This window comes from Rhinatrema bivittatum, chromosome 3 (genome assembly GCF_901001135.1).
Source record: "Rhinatrema bivittatum chromosome 3, aRhiBiv1.1, whole genome shotgun sequence".
NCBI lineage: Eukaryota > Metazoa > Chordata > Amphibia > Gymnophiona > Rhinatrematidae > Rhinatrema > Rhinatrema bivittatum.
In genome coordinates this window covers 224369601-224390312 of record NC_042617.1, presented here as the reverse complement: position 1 = coordinate 224390312, position 20712 = coordinate 224369601, and the positions used below count along the sequence as shown (strand labels likewise).

Sequence of the window (20712 nt, the reverse complement as noted above, 5' to 3'; positions counted from 1 at the left end):
AGAAGAGAACCGAAGGTCACCATCTTGAAATTTTCTCTTTGTAGGTATTTAAGGTACGAAGATCCAGTATTGGGCGAACACCACCTGACTTTTTTGGTATCAGGAAATACCGGGAATAGAACCCCTGCCCCTGTTGGGAGAGGGCCACTAGTTCTATTGCTCGGGACTGGAGGAGGAGGGAGAACTCCTCCTCCAGTCCCGAGCAAGAATGGGAGCCGGGTGGGGAATGGGAGCCGAGGTGGGGAATCCGGTGGAACAGAGAAAAAGTTGAGGTGGTAACCTTGTGTTATTACAGCGAGTAGCCACTGATCTGTGGTGACTGTGCACCATGGTTTGGAGAAGTGGCACAACCGGCCTCCGACGGGAATGATCGTAAGTGGAGGTTGGGTACAGCTATCTAGGAAGAAGTCAAAAGCCAGACGCTGGACCTGGCTGGAGAGCTGGCTGTGACTTCCGTACTCGAGGTTGCCTGGATTGGCCTTTTTGGTAAGGCTTAGAAGGTCGACCTCTGGACGCCAGGGGATATAATCTCCTTTGCCGGTAGAATTGTCTCTTGGAGTCTCTCCTGAAAGATCTTTTATAAGCGAAGATCAGGAGGCAGTAAGGAGAGCAGGTGCTTGACTCCTTTCAGGAAGCGGGAAACATCTGGGTGCATGGCAATGGTCTTGCCATCCCTCCTGGGACCGTAGCAAGACAGCGCAGCCACCTGAACCTTGATGGAGCTTAGGGAAAGACCCTTCTGAAGCCCATCCTGTAGGAAATCCAGAATGATAGGGACTGTGGTCGCATGTGGATTGGTGCCATGAGTGTCGCACCAGGCTTCAAATACTCTCCAGATCCTTATGTAGGTGAGGGATGTGGAAAACTTGCGAGCTCAGAGGAGTGTATCTATCACCTGCTCCAAGTAACCTCTTTTCTTCAGTCTAGCCCTCTCAATGGCCAGACCGTAAGAGAGAATTGAGCTGGATCCTCGTGGAGGATGGGACCTTGACGAAGCAAGTCCCTGAGAGGAGGCAGGGGAAGGGGCTCCCCTGCCAGTAGTCTTCTCATGTCCGTGTACCAGGGTCTTCTTGGCCAGTCTGGTGCCACTAGAAGAACTAGGCCCCGGTGCTTCTGAATCTTGTGGATAAGGGTGCCCAGCAGGGGCCACGGAGGAAAAGCGTATAGCAGGGGTCCCTGGAGGCCATGGCTGAACCAGGGCGTCGATCCCGTGAGAGAACGGATCTCGCTTGCGGCTGAAGTACCTGGGTATTTGAGCATTAGACCTATCCGCTAGTAAGTCCATGTCCGGAATCCCCCAGTGATCCACAATCTGGAAGGCTGTGGGCGACAGCTGCCATTCCCCCGGATTTAGGCTTTCTCTGCTGAGGAAATCTGCCGTGGTGTTGTCCCTCCCGGCAATGTGGACGGCGGAGATGTCCTGAAGATTCGCCTCTGCCCAAGCCATCAGCGGGGCTATCTCTAGGGACACCTGTCGGCTTCTGGTTCCGCCGACGGTTGATGTATGCCACCGTGGTGGCATTGTCTGACATCACTCTGACTGCCCGGTTCCGCAGTCTGTGAGCAAATTGCAGGCAGGCTAACCAGACCGCCCGTGCCTCTAGACGGTTGATGTTCCACCCTGACTCTTCTCTGTTCCACCGCCCTTGTGCAGTGAGTTCTTCGCAGTGTGCTCCCCATCCGCTCAGGCTGGCATCTGTGGTGAGCAGAATCCACGTGGGGGGAGGACATCTTCGACCCCCTGCTCGTGTGGTTGGACTGCAACAACCACCGTAACTGGGTCCACACTCTGACTGGCAGAGGTAGATGCACGGAGTAATTCCGGAAGCGGTGGCTCCAGCGAGAGAGCAGGGAGCGTTGTAGTGGTCTCATATGGGCCCTTGCCCAGGGTACCACTTCCAGGGTGGATGCCATGAGGCCGAGGAACCTGCAGATAATCCCAAGCTATGGGCCGGCTGGCTCCCATCAAGGACCGGAGACGCGTCTGAAGTTTTAACCTTCTCTTGGTAGTGAGACTGACTTTGTCTGCCTGGGTGCCGAACTGGACTCCCAGGTATTCCAGTGATTGGGAAGGCTGTAGGCAACTCTTGTTGAGGTTGACCACCCATCCCAGGCTTTCCAGAAGGGCGATCACTCTGTTGGTTGCCCGACGGCTCTCCTCTCGTGATTTCGCCCTGATCAGCCAATCGTCTAGGTAGGGATGGACAAGGATTCCTTCCCGTCTGAGCGCCGCTGCTACCACTACGATCACCTTGGTGAAGGTCCACGGCGCCGTGGCTAACCCGAAGGGCAAAGCCCAGAATTGGAAGTGGCGTCCCAGAACCTTGAAGCGTAGGTAGCGCTGATGATCCGGATGGATCGGGATATGCAGGTAGGCTTCTGACAAGTCTAAGGCCGTGAGAAATTCTCCTGGCTGTACCGGGGTCTTGACTGAGCGCAGAGTTTCCATGCGAAACCTTGGGACCCTTAAGTATCGATTGACTGACTTGAGGTCTAGTACGGGCCGGAAAGTGCCCTCTTTCTTGGGTACGATGAAATAAATGGAATAATGCCCAGAATCCATTTCCCATGCAGGTACTGGGATTATGGCTTTCAAGGACAGGAGCTTCGCTAGGGTAGCTTCCAATGCTGCCTTCTTGTGGATTGGACACGAAGATTCCACCAACCTGTCCGGAGGGAGGTGATGGAAGTCCAGATAATACCCCTCTCGGATGATGGCGAGGACCCACTGATCCGACATAATCTCGACCCATCTGGGGTAGAAGAGGGTTAACTGTCCCCTATGGCTCCGTCCCCCGGATGGATCGGCTGATTCTCATTGGGAGGCGCGGCCGTGCCCTGAACCCGAGCCGGCTCCCCTCTTATGCTTGGTCCGAAAGGACTGGTTCCTGGCCTGAGGACGAGGTGTCTGGTAGCGACTCCTATAGGAAGTGAAGCGTTGGGAGCTTCTACCTCTGGAGGGCCTCGGAAAGGCGCGCTGGTTCCTTTTGAACCTATCTTCCGGCAGTCGAGGTACTGGAGAGGCGCCCTATGTGCTGGTCAGTCTATCAAGGTCGCTGCCGAACAGGAGGAGAGAACCCCTAAAGGGCATTCTGGTGAGGCGTGTCTTCGAAGGAGCATCGGATGACCAATTCCATATCCAGAGCTGCCTCCTGGCAGCTACAGAGGATGAGACCCCCTTGGCTGTCGTACGGACTAGGTCGGAGGCGGCATCTGTGAGGAACGAGAGAGCTGACTCCATGTCCGCTGCCAGAGCATTGTTCCTGACCTGTGACAAACAGGAACGCATCACCACTGTGCAGCAGGTTGCGATTCACAAAGATAGAGCTGCCACCTCAAAGGTTTGTTTCAGGATGGCGTCCAGTCGCCGGTCATGAGGCTCCTTGAGGGCCGCCCCCCCCTCAACTGGAATGGTAGTGCGCTTGACCACAGCGCTAACCAAGGCGTCCACCTGAGGGCACGCCAGCATCTCCTTGATTGCCGGGTCCAGGGGGTACATGCCCGTCAGGGCCCGACCCCCTTTGAATGAGGCCGCTGGTGCAGCCCATTTCAAATCTATCAGTTGCTGTGCTGCTTGCAAGAAGGGAAAATGGCGGGCTGTAGGACGAAGACCTTCCAGCAGAGGGTTCTGCGTAGATGGCACCGTAGTGCTGGGGCCCGTAATAGCCAACTCTGCCAGGCACTGAGATACCAGGTCGGAGAGAACTTCCTTAGGGAAGAACCGCCTCATGGTTCGATATGGCTCAATCCCCGAGGGAAGTTCCCCCTCCTCGGGGGGTTCGGATTCGTCCTCCGAGACATCAGGGTCCGCCTGAACCGGACTGCCCTGAGGCGGGTGCCCACGATAAGGGCGCGAAGGTCCAGGGGCAGGATCAGCTGGAGCAGCAGCAGGGCCTGGACGGGAAGCTGATTGCATCTGTACAAAGGCATGGATCCCCTTAAAGAGATCCATCCAGGAAATGGAAGCGGTCTCTAGTCGTCGCGGTACCAGGTCCCCCGGGATCCCAGGTTGTTCGAGACTGCCCGCTAGATCCGGGGTGGCCCCTGGGAACTGTCAGCAAAGCTCGGTTGAGACTGGTCCTGGCCCGAGGCTCCCACTGCCTCCTCACATTGGGCACAAAGGGAGTCTGGCTCCTCGCTGTGCATGGCTCTAAGCTGGCATGCTGAGCAGAGGCCAAGAGCTTTCACGCCGGAATCAGGAGGCGCCGCTGCAGGAGACGCCAGGGCGTTCGAATGTTCCATTGCGGCTTGTGAATGCAGCACTGAAGAATATGCACTTAATACTAAGCGGCAGCAATATACGCACAATACAATATGCGCTCAATAATATGCGGCAGCAATATACGCTCAATACAATATGCGCTCAGTAATATGCGGTCAGCAATATACGCTCAATACAATATGCGCTCAATAATATGCGGTAGCAATATACGCTCAATACAATATGCACACAATAATATGCGGCAGCAATATACGCTCAATACAATATGCGCTCAATAATATGCGGTCAGCAATATACGCTCAATACAATATGCGCTCAATAATATGCGGCAGCAATATACGCTCAATACAATATGCGCTCAATAATATGCGGTCAGCAATATACGCTCAATACAATATGCGTTCAATAATATGCGGTCAGCAATATATGCTCAACGATATACAGGCGCCTATCATGGGCGCTCAATACCTGAACAAGGCTGACAAAATGGCGACCTCCACGGCGTGCCGCATACAGGCAACGCCGCCGATCCTCTTACCTCGGAGACCAAAAGTAAGAGATATATGCCTTACCTGATCCTCGGCGCTTCCCGGCTGGAACCCGGGCGGTCTCCGGCTGTGGGGGGAGAGGGGAAATACCTTCACCGCCGTGCTTGAGGAAATGCACCCGCTGCCTCTAGGTCCACGCCGGGACCGAGGCGCCTCTCAGCCAGGCCCGAGCCCTTCTCGTTCGGGGGCTAGATCCCTGCCGCGATTCGCCCACCGGACCGAGGCCTAAAACCTCCGAGGGACCACGGAAATCACCTCGGGAAACTCGACTGGGGGAGGGACCCGAGGGTATCACCGCAGGAGTGCGGGGCTCGATGTTCCTGTAGAATTTTAGTAAGTAGAATATATAAAGTGGAAAATAGAAAGTAGTATTGGAAAACACGCTCAGGGAGCGTGCAGGCTCTCCAAACTGCTTTGGAGACGGAAATTACTGAGTTGCTTCACTTCCTGTGGGGGTATATGTACCCGTGCTGACGTCAGATCCGTCTCCAACTGCTAGCACGAGCACACTATACCCACTTGTTCTGAGTCCATCTGGCTACAAGCTAGGAAAATTATTGATATTCAGGAATTTTTAAAACATTTGTACAGGAACTTATTGAATATTTTTCTATTCATCAGCTGGTTTGAAATGTATATTTTTTAGCATGGTTCTACTATTCTGATTGATTTATATTTATTGTTTGTACTGTTTTGAGGAATAGTAATTTTCTGCTTTTCCATTGTTGCACTGCATACAGAATCTGGCTTGTTGTGGTTTCTAGTTCAGTTTTTGTCTGTGTGAGACATGGAGGAAGCATGTCTATGGGTGTGAGAGAGAGACAGAGAAAGTGCAATTGCTTACCTGTGTTCTCCTAGGACAGCAGGATGTTAATCCTCATATGTGGGTGACCTCATCAGAAAGAGCCTGGCACGGAAAAATGTTGTCAAAATTTCTAGAAGGTTTGACTTGCACACTGAGCATGCCCAGCATGCCACTATCCGTGCATCCACGCAAGGTCCCCCTTCAGCCTCATAACAGAGAAAAATACGAGCGAAAAAAGAAAACAACAAACCGGAAAGAAAACCCAACTCCCCAGGGAGGCAGGCAGGATTCCTAAGGACTAACATCCTGCTGTCCTAGGAAAACTCCTGTTACAGGTAAGCAACTATGCATTCTCCTAGGACAAGCAGGATGGTAGTCCTCACATGTGGGTGAATACCAATCTCTAAGCTGTCTCCGTTAACAAGTGCCGAACAAAGTGCCAACAGGCACAACTGCAGCTCTGTTGGTCAGTAGGGGACTGCCTGGTTTCAACCAGGGGTACTAGGCAGGAAGAGTTGGATTCAGGTCTTGTAAAGATTGAGCAGGACGGACCAACCAAAGGCACTGTACTGTTACCCATTTTTGTCTAAGCAGTAGTGAACTGCAAACATGTGAAGACAACTCTACATGTTGTCAGCACAGCAAATTTGGACGGGGACCGCTCGCAGATGAGCCACTGCCATGGCCCATCAGAGACAGGCCAATTCAATATAAAGTGCAGGAGAGCCGGCGCTCCGTGTTGAGCACTCCGTATTGAGCACCCCTAGTGCCTCCTTATTAGCGGAAGCGGCGGCTGTCAGCGGGTGTGTAAACCGACACAATTTTACCGGCGTCGGTATTCGAACCTGCTGAGAGCCATGGGTTTGGACAACAGTCGACAGCAAAATTGAGCGTCCGTTTTCGAACCCGCAGACCGGCGGATAGATTTTAATTTTCTTTTTTTTACTTTTGGGACCTCTGACTTAATATCGCTATGATATTAAAAACGAGTACTAAACTGTGCGCTCGGCTGGAAGAAAGGTAGAAAAACAACCTACCACACCAAGGAAGCACCGACCACAAAGGGGGACCCAAGGAGGAATTTGGAGAAAACTAGAAAAATATCGAGAATGAAAAAGGAGAGCTCCACAAACTGCACCACAGAAAAGAAGGCTGAAGGGGGACCTCAAATAGACGCGCAGATATCAGCATGCTGGGCATGCTCAGTGTGCTGGTCAAAGCTTCTAGAAATTTTGATTAAAATTTTCCATGCTGGGCTCCATCAGAAGATGTCACCCACATGTGAGGACTACCATCCTGCTTGTCCTAGGAGAATATAAACTGCCAAGCTGAACCCAACACAAACTCGTCACCCCTAGGGACCACGGAAGTCACCTCCGGAATTCTCAACTGGGGGAGGGACCCAAGGGTGTCACCGCAGGAGAGCGGGGCTCACTGTTGAGGTAGGTTTTCTTCTTATTTGGGTTTTCTCCGTTAAATTTTTCTCTAACGCTGTGAATGCGTGCAGGTAGTCCCTAACTGCTATGAAGACGGAAAATACTGAAGAGCTGCACATCCTGCAGGGGTATATGTACTAGGGCTGACGTCAGATTGAAATCTGATCCGTCTCCAACTTCTATCAGGAGTACACTATATCCATTGGTCCTGAGTCCATCTGCTACATGCTAGGAAAGTATAGTTACACCATCGTGTTACCATTGTTTTTAAGTTTTTGTAAGAAAGTTCTTAAGTTATTTTGTAAGAAATAAGAAACCTATGTCTTATTTGACCTAACAGTTTACTGTAAACCGATGTGATATCTCGATCGAATGTCGGTATATAAAAACAATTAAATAAATACTAGAAGCTAAATTTCAATATAAATGTTTGAGCAAAGATAATTTATCTTGGGAATTGTTTTGGGTAAGATTTCTGTTTAAGATGATCTTGTGGGTTCTATTTTAGACCTATCGGCTGAGAAATGTATGTGAAATGAATGATTGTCTAGTGTATGTGGTGTTGCTGTGGTGTTGCTGCTTGTAGCAGTATTATATGGGTTAGAAGAATACATACAATACTGCTACAGATAATATAAAGTTTTCTTTGTGATTTATGTTCCGTAATATTTCATATTTGTTGTATTGTTTTTTTTACATAATTCCAATAAAAATATGAAAAAAAAAGAAAAAACTAAACGTAGAAAGTGGAAAAACAAAACTTGGAGAGCCTTGCTAGAAAAAAACAGCTTTGGCAGCTCTAGAAAATTTCAGTGCAGTAGTTGTGTCAGAGAGAAAAGAACCATGACTTACAGGCTCTGCAGAAAAAATAAGACTGAGGGGCCGCCCATGTTCAGTAGAACATGTTCCAAATTTCTACAATCTTTGAGAGAAAAGTTTAATGCCAGGGTCCCATAGATGACGTCACCCATATGCGAAGACTGCCATCCTATTTGTCCTTGGAGAATATTTTTATGAGTTTCTCTTGTAGACTAAATATTTAACACCCTCACCAAAATTAAAACTACTACCTGGTCAACCATGCAGTTTAGCGTGTTAAGTAATAGAAATCCGCGACCATGAACCAGATACTGTCCAAGTACTGCCATGTGGTATTCCTCCTCTTCATCTTCCTTGGCCTCTGCTCTCTGGAACACTGCATTGCATAGTTTACTGACATCTGTCAAAAATTCACGTGCCAATGAGTTACTGGCACTGCTCATGACCAAACTAAAAAGAAAAAAAAAAAAACAAGCATATAAGTGAAATTTATTTAAACAAAGCATGGCACACTAACTTTCACTTATGCTTACAAAAATAAAAAAAAGTACTACTTTTTCACCGACTCCTTTCTCAGTGATGATGGCCCCATTTTCCCCTTGATTCCACTGCTCAAGCTTTGGCAACTATTAATAACTTTATTGAAAGCCACAAGATTACAATGGTTACACTGAAGAATTCATACACCATTGGTAAACATTCTTGTAACATCATATACAGATACATCCATAATAGGTTTGCTCTCACTAATCTACACCACATTCAGCACCCAGCAACATCCCTTTGCCATTCCCAATAATGACCCCAGATATAATCATATATATCCAATGTTAATTTTAATGCATATGTTTCAGGACAGCAATCTCTGCAACTTTTTTGTCCTATAATTCCAGCTTTGGAGTCATCTTCTAGTCTTGGGCAAAAATACCTCTGGAAAATTCCCCCATAATCTGTCTTTTAAGAACTCAGAGTATTTAATTCTGGAAGCTTTTCTTTTCCATATAAAGTAGTTAATATTGCTTTCTTTTTTATTAAATGTTTATTGATAATAAGCAAATACGACAAACACCATTTGTGACACTATCATATGTCACTTCGTACAATCACAACACATGTACTTGCAGGTATTCACATTACATCATCTAATTTTTTTTCTCCCAACTAACAACCCCCCACCTATACCTTCTCTCAACAATACCTATACCTTCTCTCAACAACAGTCCACTCATTCAGATCTTGAACGACAAATATTATATGGCTCCCATATAGAATGAAAGATTGTGAATATATCTTGTCGTAATGCTGTCAATTTTCCCATATAACATTGATTGTCCAATCTGACAGGAGTCGGGTGGCACAAGAAAATTATTCCTTACCTGCTAATTTTCGCTCCTGTAGTACCATGCATCATTCCAGACTGTGGGTTATGTTCCCTGTCCAGCAGATGGAGTTAGAACCAAAAATTCCCAGGGGAGGACCTATATAGCCACGCCTCCCTCGCCTCAATCCTCAGTAACTGGACTAGCAAAGCCAAGACGAGAAGAGACAGAACCAGAGGAATCAATTAATCTAAAAAATAGAGAAAAAATAACAGCTGTAAGTGACAGCAACTAACTTGTACTCAAAAAACTAACTGAGAACCTGCAAACAGCACTGTGTTCAAAGACACAGCTCGCAATAACTAGAGATACAGAGTGAAAATATTGTGAAGACAGGAAAGCAGGGATGGCCCACAAAGAACCCCCAAAACCAGGGAGGGGTCTGGAATGATCCATGGTACTACAGGAACGAAAATTAGCAGGTAAGGAATAATTTTCTTTTCCCTGTACGTACCAGGATCATTCCAGACTGTGGGATGTACCAAAGCTTCCCCATCATGGATGGGTCGCGGACAGCCCTGCCCGTATGACCCTGTCTCCAAGCTGACCGTGAGACGGCGCGCGAATGTCTAGACGATAATGTCTTGCGAAAGTGTGGAAAGACTTCCATGTGACCGCCCTACAGATTTCCTGAGAAGAAACTGCAGAACTTTCCGCCCACGACGTCACTTGAGCGCGGAGAGAATGCGCTTTAACAGCTAAAGGTGGAGACTTACCCACTCCGATGTATGCGGCTATAATCGCTCCTTTCAGCCAGCGAGCGATTGATTGTTTGGATGCCATCCAACCCTTCCTGGGTCCCGACCAAAGGACAAACAAATGATCGGAGAGTCGAAATTCATTAGAAGGACTAGGGGGCATTCCATGAAGTTAGCAAGTAACACATTTAAGACTAATTGGAGAAAATTCTTTTTCACTCAACGCACAATAAAGCTCTGGAATTTGTTGCCAGAGAAGGTAGTTAGTGCAGTTAGTGTAGCTGGGTTCAAAAAAGGTTTGGATAAGTTCTTGGAGGAGAAGTCCATTAATGGCTATTAATCAATTATACTTAGGGAATAGCCACTGCTATTAATTGCATCAGTAGCATGGGTTCTTCTTAGTGTTTGGGTAATTGCCAGGTTCTTGTGGCCTGGTTTTTGGCCTCTGTTGGAAACAGGATGCTGGGCTTGATGGACCCTTGGTCTGTCCCAGCATGGCAATTTCTTATGTTCTTATGTTCCAAATAATGTATCAAAGAACGTCGGACATCCAACCGACGCAGGTCAGAAGAATCAGAAGATAAAAATGACGGAAGCTCTATCGATTGGTTGAGATGGAAAGTCGAGACCACCTTCGGCAGAAAAGATGGAACTGTCCACAGGGATACTCCCCCTGGCGTGAAACGAAGGTATGGCTCCCTACATGATAGAGCTTGTAGTTCAGAGATCAGACGTGCTGAGCTGATCGCCACCAGGAAGATGGTCTTAAGGGTGACATCCTTGCGTGTGGCCGAAGTCAGAGGCTCAAAAGGCGGTGCACATAGAGCCCGGAGTACCAAATTGAGATTCCAAGAAGGACAAGGTGGTCTAATTGGAGGCTTCAAGTGTTTTACCCCCTTTAGAAAACGTAGGATATCTGGATGTGAGGCCAGAAGCTCCCTGTCATTACTACGTAGGAAGGCTCCCAACGCTGCCACCTGCACACGAAGAGAATTATAGGCAAGGCCCAAATCCAGACCAGCCTGTAGGAAGGAAAGCACATGTGTCACCGAGGCCTGCGTTGGTAGAATCGATTTTGACTCGCACCATTCCTCAAAAACCTTCCATACTCTGACATAAGTAACCGACGTGGATGTCTTCCTAGCTTTCAGGAGCGTGGAGATGACAGATTCTGGATATCCGCGCCATCTCAATTGACGCCTCTCAAAAGCCAAGCTGCAAGACAGAAGCGATCTGCCTCCTTGAAAAATATTGGTCCTTGGCGAAGAAGACGTGGCAGATGACTGAGCCGAAGAGGGCCGTCTACTGCCAGATTGAGAAGATCTGCAAACCATGGTCGACGAGGCCACTCTGGTGCAACTAGGATCACCGGACCTTGATGCGTCTCTATCCGTCGGATAACCTTGCCCACTAGAGGCCACGGAGGAAAGACATACAGGAGACACTGTCGAGGCCAGGGAAGAACCAGCGCGTCGACTCTTTCCGCGCCGCGCTCTCGCCTGCGGCTGAAGAACTGGGCGGCCTTTGCATTTGTCGCGGTTGCCATTAGATCCACATGGGGTCTTCCCCAACGATGTACTATCCTTCGCATTGCGTCCCCCGAGAGTTCCCACTCTCCGGGATCCAGGTGTTGTCGACTGAGAAAATCTCCCTGAACGTTGTCCACGCCTGCTATGTGCGAAGCCGCTAGCCGCCGTAAATGTAGCTCCGCCCATGTCATCAACTCGGTCTCCAACAAGACTAGATGGCTTCTGGTGCCCCCCTGGCGATTGATGTACGCCACTGTGGTTGCATTGTCCGAAAGAATCCGAACCGCTCGACTGCGTACCAGTGGGTAGAACCCCTGCAGCGCTAGACGGACTGCTCTGGTCTCCAGCCGATTGATGGGCCAAGTGGACTGTTCCATCGTACATCGGCCTTGGAGAGACCTGTCCTGACAGACCGCCCCCCAGCCGGTGAGATTGGCATCCGTGGTGACGACCACCCAATCCGGGTTCTGTAGAGACACTCCCTGAGCTAATTGTTGAGGGTCCAGCCACCACTGTAAGCTGAGCAAGACAACATCCGGGATGGGCAGTACTGCTTGAAAATCTCTCGATACTGGGTTCCATTGCGAAAGCAGAGACCTCTGGAGAGGCCTGAGATGAGCGAAGGCCCACGGAACCAAATCGATTGTTGAGGCCATGGTTCCCAGTACCTGGAGATAATCCCACACCGTGGGAGCAACTAGTGCCATGAACCGTGTTACCTGAGCACGCAGAGCCCGAGCTCTGTCTGGATGCAGAAATACCTTGGCTCGGCTGGTGTCGAAGTGTGCTCCCAGAAAATCCAGCGATTGGTACGGTATCAGTTTGCTCTTTGAGAAATTGACGATCCATCCCAGAGACTGAAGAAGCTGTACTACCCTGTCTACAGCACGGTAACCCTGCGTCCTCGACTTCGCCCGAATGAGCCAGTCATCTAGATAGGGATGTACAAGGATACCCTCCTTGCGGAGCACCGCCGCCACCACTACCATGATCTTGGTGAAGACACGTGGAGCCGTCGCTAGACCAAAAGGGAGAGCACGAAACTGAAAATGCTGTCCCAAAATCTTGAAGCGTAAGAAGCGCTGATGATTGTGATGGATTGGGATGTCCAAAGAGGCCAAGAATTCTCCCGGATGCACGGCTGCTAACACTGAACGGAGCGTTTCCATACGAAAACGAGGAACTGAGACACTTGTTGACCGTCTTGAGATCTAGGATAGGTCGAAAAGTGCCCTCTTTCTTGGGAACCACGAAGTAGATTGAATAATGACCTTTTCCCAGTTCGGAGGCCGCTACCGGTACTATCGCCCCCAGCTGTAGCAGACGATCGAGAGTCTGTCGGACTGCTAATTGTTTGAGACGGGAACCGCAAGGAGAAAACAGAAAACGATCTCGGGGTTCGTGTACAAAATCTAATACGTAGCCTTGTCTTAAGATGTCCAGCACCCATTGATCCGACGTAATTTGGGCCCACTCCTTGTAAAGGAGAGTAAGGCGACCCCCCAGGTGGGGGATCCCCTCTTGGGTCCTTCTGGCATCATTGTGAAGCCTTCGAGGAAGGACCTGCCCCTTGAGTATCCTTACCGTGGCGGCGCCCTCGAAAGGACTCTAGGTGTGTGATCGTGTAGAAGGAGCCCGAGGTGTCTGCTGTCTAGTAGGACGCGACCTCCGTTGATTCCGGTACCTATTTCTGGAGGAATAAAAAGATCTAGAAGAACGTGGACGATCTTCTGGTAGCTTGTGCACCGCATTCTCATTAAGAGATTTGATGATCTGATCCAAATCTTCCCCAAATAGGCACCTACCCTTGAAAGGAAGGGAACTCAGGCGCGTCTTAGACGAAGCATCTGCTGCCCAGTTGCGTAGCCACAAAAGACGACGAGCGGACACCGCCGCCACCATGGAACGAGCGAGGACCCTTAACAGATCATAAAAAGCATCAGCTCCATAGGCAACCACCGCTTCAAGTCTATCAGCCTGAATAGTCTCTGCCTGTGGCAAAGATTAGGAAGTGAGAAGCTGTTGTACCCAACGCAGAGTTGCTCGCTGTGCTAGGGAACTGCAGATAGCAGCCCTCATCCCCAACGCTGAGACTTCGAAGATACGCTTGAGGTAAACCTCAAGCTTGCGATCCTGGACATCCTTTAACGCCGTCCCGCCCGTGTATGTATGTTTCGTGACCGCGGATACCGCTGAATCAACAGCAGGAACCTTAAGAATCTCCAAGAAATCAGTGGGGAGAGGGTATAACTTTTCCATGGCTCGACAGACTCGAAGATTGGCCTCAGGAGTATCCCACTCCCTTGAAATCAATTGCAAGATGTTGTGATGCATGGGAAAAGCTTTCGCTAGAGGTCGTAAGCCCGCTAGGAGAGGATCCCCTTTCTTAATCTTCGGATCCTGAGTCACAGGATCCGGAGGAGGGTCAATGTCCATTTCCTGGAGGATGTGAGGGATGAGATCATCCAATTCCACTGCTTGAAAAATACGGAGGGCCCTCGGGTCGTCACCTTCTACCTGGGCCGCCAGGGAGGGATCATCCGCATCTGGATCTTGCCATGGATCCCCCGACGGTTGTTGAAGCGGTATTGGAATCACGGGGGGGGGGGGGCTGAGTGGACCCCGCACCCCCTGTGGGCAAAGACGCCCTCCCTAAGGGAGGGTCTGCCGTCAAAAGCTGTATCAAGCAGGCCAGTTTGGGGGGAGGGGGACCCCAAATTCCAAGATTCGGATCCCTGCTCTGTAAAAATGCCTTGTGCATTAAAACAATGAATTCTGGCGAAAAAGCGGGAAGTGCTGATGAGGGGCCCCCCGAGACGTTGTCCCCTTGCCTGCCCTGGTCCATTGCGCTCTGAAACTCCATACTGTTAGAGGAAACCTGGAGAGGAGCGTCGACGTCCTCCTCAGAGAGAGCTGCCTCCGAGTCAGCTGAGAAAATGGCCGCCGTTCCCGCGCTGAGGGGAAACGGGGCATGCTGCTTCCTGCCAGCGCGGTCCGACTCTCCTCCAAGCTGCCTACCAGGTAAGCCATACTCCCCCTCAGGAAAAGCTGAAGAAAATCCCTCTGAGGTCTGCTGAAGCCCGTGCCGAGCTCCAGAGCCATTCGGCAATTTTTGCATCGCGGCGGGAGGGAGGGGGAGGGGCGGCTGCGGCGCGCAGCAACAACTGAAGCGGCGAATTAATAAAACTCTTCGGCCTCTGGACCCCTCACCGTCCCCAAGAGACCGTCGGGGAAAAAACGCCGTCCCGACAGTGAGCAGCTCCGGGGAATGGGTCGTCGCAGAGCTGCAGGGTGGGAACTCCAATCACTCCCTGAAAGGGAGGAGGGGAAAAGGAAAACTCCGGGGCTAGGGGGAGCGGTCGGCACTACAGACTTTCACTCCTCATAAATTCCTGTTCCTACCAACGACTGTAAATGAAATAAAAATAACACTTACCACACTCTAGCCAGGCAAGGAAGAGGAAAAAACAAAAAGATAGGAAGAGAGAAATAAAGTGACAGGCAAAAAACACAGCCTGTCAGCAAGTTCCTGACTGGAAAACAGTGTCTCTCTTTGAACGGAGTGGTCCTGTCAGAACACTACAGAACCTATCCCTTAGAAGAAAACTTTTATCTAATATTATTTAATTGATTCCTCAAAGAGAAAATAAAACTAGAAAAGTGCTGGGGACCACCGTGTCCCCTGCTCAATCTGCTGGAGTTAGAACTATACTGAGGATTGAGGCGAGGGAGGCGTGGCTATATAGGTCCTCCCCTGGGAATTTTTGGTTCTAACTCCATCTGCTGGACAGGGAACATAACCCACAGTCTGGAATGATCCTGGTACGTACAGGGAACTTAAGACTAACCAATTTATTGAAGCATGAGTTTTCAAAGACAGAGTCCACTTTGTCAGATGTATGAATTGATGAACAGAAAATGGGTAAAATATACACAGAAGAAAAAGAATTTAATTAGGCAGAACATGGTGTGGAGAGTGTTAATAGTACTACAGCTTTATAGTATAGCCTACTGACAACTGAGGTAAGTGTGAAAAGACAGAATGATCTGATAACAGTTCATAGATATAGTGAGTCATGAAGCCATTGTCTCTGTTCAGACCTAGGGTAATGGTGTTATGTTTTTTGATGAGTTCCAATTCAGCAGTTTCATGCTGGAGTGTTCCTTTGAAGTTCATCTATAAGAGTATGGTACCCTTAAAGTCAGATAGAGAATGTCCTGAAAGGTTGAAATATTCTTCTATTGGTTTCTGATGTTGCCATTTCTAATGTCAGACTTATGTCCATTTATTCTTTTTCTTAAGGACTGACCTGTTTGTCCTATGTAGACAGCAGAGGGACACTGCTGTCAGGTAATGGTATATATTACATTGGAAGAAGATAAGGTGAATGAGCTCCAGATGTTGTAGTTGATGTTGTTGGGTCCTGTGATGGTGTTGCCTGGGTTAATGTGGACAGTTAGCATTTGGGTTTACAGCATGACATTTTTGTAATTACATTACCCACCCAATGAGTTAAGAAAACAAGTTAACAGAATCAGACAAATACCCAAGAATACTCTGCTATAGCTCCCAGTTGAAACCACTGAAACGTATCATCAATGATCTACAATGCATCCTGTACAATACCACCTTCTCAGAAGCCATGGGTGGCAAATCTGTCCTAGCTTACCAGCAGCCCCCCAACCTCTAATAGATACCTACAAGCAACCAAAAATTTGTACAACAATGACACCTACTTAGGAACCAGATGCTCAGAGATATCAATGCACAGGTGGTGGGTTTATTTCAATGGAAAGGAGATTATGGAATGAGATGAGGATGAAAAGGGGTTGAGTAAAGAGTAGTCGAAAGCAGTAGAAATTTACTCTTGTTAATTTCCTTTCCTTGAGTCCAGCTAGACCATACCAGACCAGTGAGTTTACCCCACCATCTAAGAACGTAAGAAGTTGCCATACTGGGTCAGACTGAAAGTCCATCAAGTATAGCATCCAGTTTACAACATTGGCCAATGCAGATTACAAGTACCTGGCAAATACCCAAACATTAAATAGATCTCCATGCTACTAATGCCAGTGTTTATTTTATTTATATTCCACCTTTTTGGCACAGATCTGAAGTTGTATGGGCCCACTCCTAATAAAAATGCTGAAGGGAATACACATAACTTTCAAAGAGAAATACTTCCAAGGAAAAGACCCACCAACTCTCATTGGGTTGAATGATTGGTCACCATGGAGCCAGCTCATTCTTCCCTACCCTTTCAGGCTCTCCAAAAGGTCTGATTTTTTTCTTCTGAATCTGAACAAGTGGGAAGATGACTGGAAATCTAGCTAATAGAGGGCACACCTTTTTTTGGTGACATCAATAGTCATAAGGTAGGTGCTTTTGCCAATTATCTTCTGGCAAACCAATGAAATAAAAACAAGTTTACTTACTGTAAACTTGTCGTGGATAGCAGGATGAATTAGCCCTGACATGTGGGTAACATCACCCAATGGAACAGAACATACTCATCTCTCAGTCATAAACTAGAAATAGAAATATGCAGACAAAAGCTGAATTCCTCTTTGATCTTCCATCTACTCCAGCTTAACTCCTTTCCCTCCACCCTATTCCTCTTCTCTGCAGACAGGAGAGGAGAGAGGATCAAGAGAGGAGGAGATGCTGGATTAGGGAGCAGATAGCTCTTCTGCGCTTTACACTGTACTCTGGCTGCTCCAGGCTCATCTCCCCCACCATTCTGTTCCTTACACAATACCTGGGAGGGGAGAGTCATTAGGACAGAGCCTTGAGTGTTTCTACCCATAGGTAAATCCAGCCCTGCTGATCACACTCCCTGAGGTTCAACACCTGGGATAGCCACCTCTCCCCCTCCAGCCTGCTCTGATAAGCAGGCTGAATTAGCCATAACATGCGGGAAGTCCAAGCTGAGGATTACAACAGAGCTTTTACTGAATAAGCAACCCAGAGTTCATAGTGGAGAATAAACTGCTGGGTGAACAGGCTACATAAAACTGTTTATCCAATTTTACTGTCACATTTTGAAAAATTGGCCAGACAGTAATGGGACATGAAGGTGTGTACAGACAACCAATTTGCAGCTTTTATTTTAAAAAAAATTCTAGACAGCTTAAGCGGTTTACAATAATACATTCATAAAACATACAAAATTAAAACAAGACACCCAAAAACCATAAATATATCACAAAATAAAGGAATAAACATATAGCAGAAAACAAGCCAAAACTAAAACATAATATACTGCACAACAGCCCTACATAAAAACATAAAACCAATGTTAAAAACAAATAGGCCAATGCAGTATCACAGACAGGTCTCCTGGGCACTGGATGTAATAGGCCAATGAGTTGCCACACTAAAAGAGACGCACAATGGATAATTAGCGCTCTGCATCAGGAGCCCAGGAGACATAGCCGGTGCCCACAACAGCCTGGGAAGAGCTCCCTCCCCACCCCCTGGCAGGGTTGTTCCCAATTGGTCCTTTTCACTGACACTTGTCAGTGAAAGGACCAAGCCCTTTTCAGGACAGCCTTCTTGAAAGGGATTGATCCTTTCACTGACATGTGACAGTGAATAGACCAATCGGCAGTTAAGTGAAGAATGGTGAGCCTGAGGCGGATGCGAAGGGCCCACGGCTTACCTGGGGCCGAGGACGAAGATGCCCACGGTTGCCAAAGATAACACCGGCTGACATCATCGGGGTGCACCAGCGCGCTCTGATGGCATCGGCATAGTTGTCCTGCATCCAGGCGCGTTCCCGGGGGGGGGGGACGGCCTCGGCCGGTCTTGATGACGTCATCTCGGGTATTTAAGAAGTGGCCACGCCGCCGCCGGCCTCTCTTCGCGGACCGACTTTGTGAGGCGAGACTGCGGTGTGGGAGACAGCGATGAATCACGCGAGGAGTGCAACGATTAAACAGACGATCGCAAAGTGAGGGAACAGAACAAAAAAAAACAGGGACCCATCCCACAAGGAGGAAATGACAGAGGAACCCAGTCGAGACCTGGGTCCTCAACCACGTGGTTCCTGTGAATTTTGGTCCCCACCCCCCCTCCGACACAAGGCTGAAAGAAATCCTTATTTAAAAAAAAAAAAATGCACAGCTCAGGGAAAAGAAGCAGGACACAGGACCCAGTGACAGGCAGCTGCTCCAGCCAGGCGGAGAGGAAAGAAGGCACCAATCCCAGAAGAGGGACCAAGAGGCCCAGGATTAGCGGCGCAGGGAGTACTCCCCACCCAGACATGGAAAGGGGACTGAGAACCCGATCCGGAGGAAAGCAGAGGGGCGCCACTACTCGGGGTCCACAGAACAGTGGAGGAAGGAGGACAGCAGAGTGGGTGTCCGTAGAAGGGATACCCCGCAAGACAGTACTGGGCATACGGACTTCGCTAGCACAAGTGGGCGGAATGAGGGTCGTGACGCACCGAGGGCACGGGCCCCACAAGGAAAAAGGGGGCTGCATGCAACGGCAGTTAAGTCACAAGGACCCGGCTATTGGGGACAGCATTGCACCCCAAAGGGGGGGCAGACAGCAGCAGGCGGAAGTAACACCAGCATACCACAGTCCCCACCACCCACAGGTGTGAACCTGGGTACGGGGGAACAGTCACAAGCCATGGGTTTTCCCTACTTACCGGGGTTCCCTCCCCCATGGGCCTACGATCCATGGATGCCTCCAGGCAGCAACAGTGGCAGCAACAACCACCCCGGGCCGAGTATGTTCCAATGGTCACACACGGCCTACTCAGGAGGGGTGCCATATCCAGTATACCCTTGGGGATATTGGCTGGGGCAGCAGGGGATGCGGAACAGCCAAGAAGCTCAGGAGAGAGGAGGGGAGATTCCGCCGGCAGATGGTAGCAGCGGGTGAGCTGGGCATACGGCAAGCAGCGGAGAAAGTGGTAACAATGCGGCAAGGAGACAGGAGAGGGCCACCAGCACAGCGAACCAACCGGCGTACCGACCCCAAGCGGGATAGTGGACACGATACTACCTGAAGATAGTTCGGGGACAACGTTGTGGCAGAAGCAAGGCAGGAGCCACAGATGGGTGAGTTATCCGGGCCAAATTTTTCTGCAGCACAGTCCCCCGTTGACATGGCAGTCGCACATGCATCAAAAAAGCATGGGAACGGAAAGAGAAAGAGACGGAGCAGTTCAAGTTCCAGTGACAGTAGCTCGTCTTCTGATTCCGACAGCACACGGAGAAACAGGAATAGCTTCAATGGCATTGAACAGTGTAGCCCCTCTATGGGTAAGAGTGCCAAGGAAGCTACGAAAAAGGAAGTGTATCGACATCTTCTGACTTATGGAAGGAAGGAGAGGCACACGAGACAAGAAAAGGAACAAGGGTAGGGATACACAGCCGGAAGACGGCAAGAACATATCACGCAACATATTGAACTGGACTAGAGCATACCTTAGGATGATGAGTGTCATTACAAAAGATGATCCATCGCAATGCGGACCGATGCTTGGTTATGCAGACACAATTCTGGAGGCATACAGAGCATACAAAGGCTGGGCGTAGCTAAATTATGACAAGCACTTCTGGAACAAGATGGAGGAGAGCGGTATGATGTCATGGGGAACTATGGTTAAAACAAATGAACAAGGCCGGCGACGCTGGTGGGTGCGGAAGAGCAGCAACAAGGACACCATCTATGGGAGCAGCCTACGGCGAATCAAATAACACTCTGAATAGCACCTGCTGGAGATTTAACAAATCATCCTGCACGTTCAAAGATTGCAGGTTCAAGCACATTTGCTTGGATTTGCGCGGCACCTCATCCAGCAAGCAAATGTACAAAGAAGGCGGCCACGGGGAGTTCTCCCCCAAGAAAGTGAAACAAAGCAATGGAAAAAAGCCGACTCACCGATCAGATTGGACAGAATATTGGAGTGGCTTGACAGGTACCCAAGGAGGGTGGAAGCTGAGAGGATCACCAAAGGAATTAGTGAAGGATTCCAAATCCCTTATCAAGGCCATATTATAAAATTTTACAGTAAACAATGCCGCATTGACGACGAGACATCCGGAAATAGTACAAGACAAAAATATCGAGCTGTCTTTGGGCAGAATGGCAGGCCCTTTTGCGTCACCACCATTCCAAAACATGGCATTATCTCCCCTGGCGGTGGTACCGAAGAAGGCGCCAGGGAAGTACAGACTGAGCCAAAATCTATCGTTCCCACCGGGGCTCTCGATTAATGACCACCTGCCACAGGAAGAATGCTCCGAGCAATATGCCTG

General features: G+C 49.2%; 1 protein-coding gene across 1 annotated transcript in view; it reads right to left on the bottom strand.

Annotated features, from left to right (window-relative positions):
* Positions 1–20712, bottom strand: part of LOC115087279 (lysosomal-trafficking regulator-like) — a 1534685-nt gene that overhangs the window by 1477767 nt on the left and 36206 nt on the right. The window contains 1 exon segment of the mRNA XM_029594260.1: positions 8082–8280. Coding sequence (XP_029450120.1) covers positions 8082–8273 — 192 coding nt within the window. The 5' untranslated portion in view covers positions 8274–8280.